The sequence below is a fragment of the Scylla paramamosain genome, chromosome 11 (genome assembly GCF_035594125.1).
Source record: "Scylla paramamosain isolate STU-SP2022 chromosome 11, ASM3559412v1, whole genome shotgun sequence".
NCBI classification, from domain to species: domain Eukaryota; kingdom Metazoa; phylum Arthropoda; class Malacostraca; order Decapoda; family Portunidae; genus Scylla; species Scylla paramamosain.
The window spans coordinates 4851719-4860432 of NC_087161.1; the positions used below are offsets into that span (position 1 = coordinate 4851719).

General features: G+C 37.7%; 1 protein-coding gene across 6 annotated transcripts in view; it reads right to left on the minus strand.

The window, feature by feature from the left end:
* LOC135104854 (uncharacterized) overlaps positions 1-2891 on the minus strand; it is a 32794-nt gene extending 29903 nt beyond the window's left edge. The window contains exon 1 of one of the 6 annotated variants that reach the window (XM_064012541.1): positions 2770-2891. Coding sequence is in view for 1 of the 6 variants with exons in the window: in XM_064012537.1 (XP_063868607.1) it covers positions 75-129 (55 nt within the window). In the remaining 5 variants the exon portion in view is untranslated. Of the gene's footprint in view, positions 1-74; positions 815-2082; positions 2495-2522 lie in introns of those variants that run through there. The other 5 variants (XM_064012540.1, XM_064012543.1, XM_064012544.1 and 2 more) reach the window with 5 other exon arrangements.
* Between the last annotated feature and the right edge of the window lie 5823 nt (positions 2892-8714).

Here is an 8714-nt window from a genome sequence, read left to right on the forward strand (position 1 = left end):
CAAATTCAAAGGTTAAATCACAGGATTTCAGCCTTTTAAAAGAGTGTAACTGAATGAATTGGTGGCAAGCTTACTGCATGCACACTTGATCAGCATGAAGGAGGGAGTGGATACATGTTGTAACCTCATCAATATCTTGCTTCCGTTCTGTGGTTGATAATTCCAGTGAAATAAAGAGATGCTTCCTCACATGGTTTCCTATAAAATTTCTACATAATCTACTGCAGGGCATGAAGACACATGGAAAACTGTGACTGATATAAAAATTCCAATGTTGTATATATCTATTTTCAAACTTTACATTTTCAATTTGTTTCTTATTCATCTTTGTAATGAACAAAAATTATAAACGGTGTGTAAATACATTGTTATTTATGTTGTTGTTGTTGTGTAGTTAATATACATATCACCACTCAGGCCTGCTAACCCTTGGACCTCAAGGCCGCCACCACTCTTGATAACTCCTCCTGAACCGTTGGGCAGCGTGTGTTTAATAAATTCACATGGCCCTTTCGTGGTTCAGAGCCTGACATTCAGACTAAGTTTCGGAGGCTTACCTCCTGAATGTTTCAAATATTTAATGAATCAGCATTGTCTTGTATGGGTCTCAAATGGGTCATTCTGCCCCATACAAGTTCTAGCATGCAAATTGTATTCCAAACAAAGGCCATATAACAGGCAAATTTTTTCACATCCAAACAGGACGTACACCAAGTTGGACTTATTCCATAGCAGACATATACCAAGGTACCACTGAATATGGAAATAACAATTTTAATTGAAAAATAGGCAACTCAAGTGTCATGGCGAGGGTAATGCTGTACATCTAACCAAAACAAATATATGACTGGCCCACCTTAGTTAACAAACACATAATTGGACAACCAGTTAATTCCTGCTGCAGTGTCCACGCCACCACTCCATGAACCTGTGGCTTCCTGTATTCCTCTCCCGTTACGCCAGAGCAGTCTTGAGAGATGTTTGTTTTGGTGTTCCATCACTTTGCCATGTCACTTGCTTTGTGAAAGAGATGCTAAAATCCCCACCAAAATCACTATATCCATATATCACGATGTCACTGAGTATGTTACGTCATACTATGTAGTACAGTCTTATGTTTCATCTTTCTCATTGTCCAAATCAATAGATTTTACACTTGTAATATGCCATATCTAAAATATTGATAACAGTATTACTAAATAATCACAAAAATATTTTTGACCAACTTCTCTCAAAATTATCCATACAAGATATTTGAAAGTTGATGCAAAATTTCGAAAGTACCACAATGATCACTGTTCTATGCATCTGCATGCACATCGGATTTACAATTTTAGCTCATGTCACTAGGGGACATGCAGTAGCTACATCAGGCAGATTAGTTCCAAAAACTCCCCATTATTTCCAGTCCATAGCAAAATTTTGGGGAGAGAGAGAGAGAGAGAGAGAGAGAGAGAGAGAGAGAGAGAGAGAGAGAGAGAGAGAGAGAGAGAGAGAGAGAGAGAGAGAGAGAGAGAGAGAGAGAGAGAGAGAGAGAGAGAGAGAGAGAGAGAGAGAGAGAGAATTTTTGAAATTTTTATCAGGGCATGGTGTCCTATCAACCTCCGTAAAGTGTCCTCAGTGCAAAAGAGACTGCCATTTACATAAAGGGCACATTTAGAGAAGAGGAGGCACAAGAGCAGAAATAAGGCATAAGATTAAAGGTTAGGTTAAAGTAAGGTTAGGGTTTGGTTTTACTAGGTTGGTAGATAGGGGTACTTAGGTTAGGTATGGTTTGGTTAAGTATGGTTTGGTTTGGTTAGGTTAGGTATGGTTAGGTTAGGTATGGTTGGCTAGGTTAGATACAGCTGTTTGGTTATGTTAGATAATAACACCACCAGAGTGACAGAGTAATTTGCAACAGACAGTGATGGCAGATTATTTTTAAAAAAAGCACCAAAATTTATCATAAAAAAATAGTTTCATACACCATATAGAGTTTGTTGGGAAACTGGAAATTTACCCATTCACCATATGGTGAGAGAACCAGGTGAGACCAAACAGTCTGGGGTATTTAAAAATTAAACTAAACAACATAACTACCTAATCTTCTAACTTGGGACTTGGCACCCTGGATCCCCGATGAATTAGCCAGCCTGATGCAGCTGTCAAATTAAAACACTCAGACTGGCAAGATTTGCAGGCCACAATACATACAAGTTCCCTGTGTGCAGCAGTGGACTGTTGCCCCTTCCGTTTCAGCACCCTCCACCAGACTGCATATTTTATCAATGAGAGCTGTTAACTATTTAGGATACAGTCACTGATGTACTCTTCCTCCTTGTTTGTCTTGTCTATGCAACCGACGGCTGCACCAAAGTTCATGTGATCAGCTAGATCCAAGAGGCCCTCACCAAGAACACATGCACACGTATGGCGCCTGGGTATGACTTCGTATGACTTCGGGTGCTGCATGTTGCAAAGGCAATACCCCAAAATACCAATTGAACTGAACTGCATGGAGGAGCAGCGACAACACTTACCGAGAACACACGGCTAGGCAACAAGTGGTGGCAGGAAGCACCCTATGGCACCACCTGTCATCACCGGCGTGACAGAGAACACAGGCGCGAGGGTGAATCCTGACCACCTCTAGGCCAGCCCCGTCACACACCGAAGTAAACAAACACCACTACAGCACAACAAATTTTCTGAGTTAATTCGCCTAATAACGCTACAGTAACTACAACACCACGTTCTGCGCATTAACTTCGACTCTAAATGTGGTACCAAGAGCGTGGGCAGTGTTTGAATCACGTCTGAGGTAGCAGTGTAAACAGCCGCCTCTCGACGTAGTTCAAACGCCCTCCTTTCCTGTGTTGCTCTCTTCGCCAAGCACCAGATTTCGGTATATTTTCTGTAAAGATTTTCTGTTAATGTTACAAATTTCAGGAGATTTTAAGCATCTGTAGTAGTTACAGATTTCAGGAGATTGTTTGAGCATTTCACTAGTATCCATACTGCACTTCTATTGAATATTAACTATCTGTAAAACAGAAATTAATATTTTCCATTTACTTCATGGTGCACAAAAATTTTCAGATTACATTTTATCTTTTCACCATTTATTCTTCGTTTGCGTTAAGATGTTGATTAAATGAAGTTGAAAAGCTCAATGAAAGTAAATTGCACTTAAAGTAGCCAATAGCTTGAAAGTAAATAAAAAGGTAAATGAAATTACATCTGGAGATTCATGAGAATTTCAGTAGACCTACAGACATCGAGATCTTCCCGCGCACACTATAACGTTGCTCCCTTCTTCCCTTCTTTGCATAACAATATTTGAATTAAATGGAAAAAATCTTCAATATTAGTTTCCGTTGTTTTAACGGAAGAATTTTGAGACAGCAATGTTCCAAATGGTAACATCTGGAACTTGTACACGGGATAAATACGTCGTTCATTACAAAACTACAACAGTACAAAAAAATAAATAAGTAAAAATAAGAAAATCTACCAGCAGGGCCTGACGTATGAATGAAGAATGTATGGGTGCGTGATGCTTTAATCGTTTGGTTCACCTTGTGTGGGATTGTTGGCTCTGATATAGATAAGTAAAGACAGCGCCTATATTCTTTCTTTCTTGAAACTCCATCCAAAGACAATTAAAGTATATGATTTTACATGGTTCATCTTTCCTCACTCCCAGTTCTGTAATAACACGAACACTGCAATCACCGAACAACCCTACGGTGACTGCCTGCTTTTTACCCGTGGATAGCAGTTCATAGCAAGCCACCCCGTACTATCTGTATTAGAGAGAGAGAGAGAGAGAGTCTTCTACCTCCAATTACTTCTCGATAATCTCGTCGCCTTGTTTTGCTATTTACCTAACCCCAAACTCTGGAAGGAAGCCATCACCATATTAGTGTCATGTTTCAGCTTTGGAGCATCATGGAATCATTAGGTATATTTTCGATTTCACGGTGTGATGCCCCTCTACCAGTGTTGTTTGAGTGTTGGGCAGTTAGTGAGAGTTCTTATTATTACTGTTATGACTGAGGATCTTCGATGATCATTAATTTTCACTTTATTTCACACAAAAATTAATCAGTTAATGACGAGGGTACGAAATTATTATTTAGACATATACACTGTAATTCACTGTTTGAAACAATTATAGTTGAAGAAAATTTACATGGATTTTTTTTTTTTTTTTTTTTTTTTTTTACAGTTTCGATAATCTCGTAAGTTATCTGCTATTTAACTAACACTGACTCGCCTCGGAAGCCATCACCATGTTAGTGTCATGTTCAGCTTTGGAGCATCATGGAAACATTGAATAGTAGATTTGAAGACAGCAGATATAAAGATAGACCAGCAGTTATATTGATGAGCATGTGTGACCGTCGTCTGGGAGTGAACTGTAGTAGGGTACATGAGATTAATATTATATGTATATTTGTGGTCTCAGCTGCAACCAAGGATTCTACAGAAGTTCCTTGGTTGCAACTAAAGTAAATAATTTATTATTATTATTATTATTATTATTATTATTAGTAGTAGTAGTAGTAGTAGTTTTTTTCTTTTCTATTTATGGTATCAAATGATGCATTGAAACTTTATATATGTAGGTGTATTTTTATTAGTTATAAAATATAATGAATATACATAATGTACAAAAAACCAGCTTCCTTTCTTAAGATTCTGTATACGTACATTTGTATAATACAGCGTCCTACTTCAACACACACACACACACACACACACACACTACAGATCATTCAAACTCAAGCATGTAAATAATGCCATAATTATGTACATTTTTCACTGCATTCCCACCTGAAAGACACACACACAGACAGACACAAGATTAGGTATCTAATGCACATATCCTCCTTTGTTTATGCACATGTCATGTCCATACATCAAACTTATGGATTTGTGGAGAAAAGCAATAATCATAAGCTCCCTTCAAAACATACAATTCACCTAAATGCATTCCAATATAACTGAAACCTTATTGACCCACCAGAGATAAAAGCAAGACTAAAGAACATCTCAGAAGTGAAGAGAGATTATCTGTTATTCTGATCTATTCTTGGTTTCATACTCCCTGAAGGACACCACAGGAATTAAAAGAGAGATTATCTATTAAAGTATTCTGCTCTACTCTCTGTTTCATATTCCCTAAAGAACAATCTCAACAGGAAGCAGTGTGGGATGGTAGAATGTACTGTACTACCTCTCCCATACCTTATGTATTCTTCTTAGTGTATTCTGTATTACGCAGCACACAGGTATGGATTGTAAACGCATAAGCACTATATTTGCACCACTCACAGATCCACAAAGTACAGAATGCCTGATAAGACTGGGCAGTGGCGATGCAGACCCAAGCCAGTGGTGTGCTGCATGGTGCTGTGATGTGTATTACTGCAACACTGCCACTCTTGATGGGAACCACACGACTATTTCTGCGTGCATATATATCAGATTGCTCATATGATTTGGTCAAGACTATAATAGCTGAAGTGCACACTGCATACACTGCATAATGTGTCCATTCATTTCACCTGGACTCAAATAAATAAATAATAACAAGTAGCATATGAAAAATAAATCACATAAAAACACACACACACACACACACACACACACACACACACACACATAAACACATTCATACACAACAAGCTGAACTCATTCCAGTACAAAATACAAATATGTAGAACACACACACACACACACACACACACCATCCTCGCATCACTTAGGAACACACTATAACATACTATTGCTGTACATCTTCCAATCCTCACACAACTACTGATAGCTGTCCATGTGCATTGTTTCTATATTGCTGTGGAGATACATGAGTGATGGTCCTGCCATTGGTGGGGAAAGGACAAAGCATGGGGAAGATGGAGAATACAGGTGAAGAGTGATGAAGAAGGAAGTGAAGGAAAAGGAAGTCAGGTGGTGCTAAACTGAAACAAAACACTAGCTACACTAATATCTGTGTGTGTGTGTGTGTGTGTGTGTGTGTGTGTGTGTGTGTGTGTGTGTGTGTGTGTGTGTGTGTGTGTGTGTGTGTGTGTGTGTTCTCTGATAATCTTCTGAACAATGGAGGGATGTTTTGATTCTCGTTCATTCACTAGTTGGCTTGTTATTTGTCTCTCACGTATTTATTGTCTGATACAGTGCATGTTCCCACAAGTTACATTTTTTTTTATATTCTGATGAAGCAATGTCAGTGTTTTCTGATGTCTTGGCTGTGTGTTCTGTGTTTATCATTCCCTTCAAATGTAATGTCTATATAGGTATACACACATGCATTTCTCACTTTATACCATCAGTAAGTTTTGCAAATCTTTATCTGGTCTACAACTATCACCTCATCAGTCATCTTCACCACCCTCCTCACAAAGATGATGGACTTTTCTAGTTTCTTTGGTGTTTTGCAGCTTTTATTTCAAGTTATTTATTTTCCTTCTCTGTCTATTTATCATCTTGCTGTCTTTTTTTTTTTTTTTTTTTGAGAAGCGACATCCTAAGGTTTTCAGTTTGTTTTCTAGTCTGTACCTATTTATCAAGTCATCTAGTGTATTTTTCTACTTAAACTTTCACTGCCACACAAACACCAGGTTGGAGGAATTTCCTGTGGAATGTAACAAAACCTTAAAATGACGGTACACAGCACAGCATCTGAGACTTATCATTTGAGAGGAAGATTTATTAAGTGACAAGCGTAAATATTAAAGAGTGGTATACTAGAAAGATAAGGCAAGGAAGTCAGTGTTCAAGAATGAGGTATATGGACTCCACAATTGAAACAGGACTTCTGCTCTCTCCAATCACTCAAATAATTTTAAAGAAAGAGGCATAAAGCAAATGGATGGAATGTGAGAATTGAGGGCACACCTAAGCTACAAGCTGTCTGACACTGTAAAACAAAACAACTCTTACATTGCACTTCACAGGTTATTGCTTAGGTCTCAAAAAAAAAAAAAAAAAAAAAAAAAAAAAAAAAAAAAAAAAAAAAAAAAAAAAAGTGACAAAAAATCTTGAGTCACACTCAGAAGACTCCCAATACCAATGTAACCATAGGTAAGCAGGGATAGGTAGGAGCAGACTCTTTGTTAAACATCACAGAAGTTGTTTTTTGTTCATTTAGTCAAGGACACTTCCCTGTTGTTTAATAAAGAGTGCAGCATTCTATCAGTGCAATACATGTAAAAATACCCTATGAAGCTGTAATCTCATTCAAGTCATTGTCAGCACATTATGAGCATTAGTTTTGGTAGGTGGAAGGGATAAAGCACATGAAATGGTCTGAACATGTGATGAAAATGAATGAGAATAAACTTGTGGACAGAATACATGTGTGAAACTGGAGGGAAAATGTGAGAGCAAGACCACCATTAAAATGGATGAACTGAGAGGACAGGTATTGGAGAGAGAGAGATGATAGCTGAGGATATGTCCATATAATGATAGTGTGCCAGAACAAGGATAGCAGGAGACTTTTCTATGATGGCTATTCTCTTTGTAGAAAACTCCTGGAGGTACAAGTGGCATTGGAGGTAGAGATAAATAGATAGATAATCAAAGACTTCTAACTAAGAGTCTATCAGTCTATCAGTTTGGAAAAGGATCAGCAAGAAATCTGAAACACACATCAAGCATTATGAACCTTAGTTAAGAATGACATAGTCTGTAGCACACACAGTCCAGCAAAACAAGTAAAGCATGACGCATCCACACCTTCCAGCCAGGGCCACCACTCTGAGTTACAAGCATCACATTTCACAAACTGTAAGCAGAGGGAGTTGTCACTTCAAGTACTTTTTTTGCTGATGACTATGTGAGGATTTAGGTAAGTTTAGGGGGCTTATGCAAAGAAAATTTTCACTAAATCATGTGGTAATTTTAGTACAGATAATATGACTGTGGCTGTATACAAATTTGGTCTTGGCTCCCCTTGTAGTGTGTGAAGGCATAATTCATGATCTGACTCCTGGTGTCTATTCCAGCTCCTGACTATATGGTTCACAAAATAATATAATTATTTTTGTATGCACATTAGGTCTTGGCTCCCCTTGTTGTGTGTGAAGGCATAACCCATCACCCTCCTCCTGATGTCTCTGTTTCAGCTCCTGACTACATGGTTCGTAATGCACAGCTACATTATTGTGTGTGTATCGGACTGTAATGCAGTGCCTCACCTAATTATGGAAGACAACCTAATGAGAGAAGCATTAAGGAACACATGCAGCATTACTGTGGAATGCTGAGGTTTTGTGAACTTGAACATATGATTGATCTTACTCAAGGAAAATGTTGATGTGCAGTGTTGATTTATCCTCCTCATCACCTTCCCTGACACATTGCAAGTCTTGGTATAACTAGTTCAAAACAGAAGATTAAATTTATAAATATATCAGCTAGTACAAAAACAATGGAAAAAGTGATAAAGAGTGAGTTAAGCAGCATGACTGGATGTATGGTTAGCTGAAAGATGAAGGGTTTCCATTAGAAGAAGTAAGTAGCCTGGAAAATATCAATAAAAAGAATTTGCTCTCAGATAACCAGGTTGAAAAATTCAACATCTGATTATAGTTTAAATGACTAACATATAAAAGCAACACAATCACAACAAAAAGAAAATAAACATCTATATATATATCTAAGAATAATAGAAATATATATCATAAAAAAAAACTGATGATAGT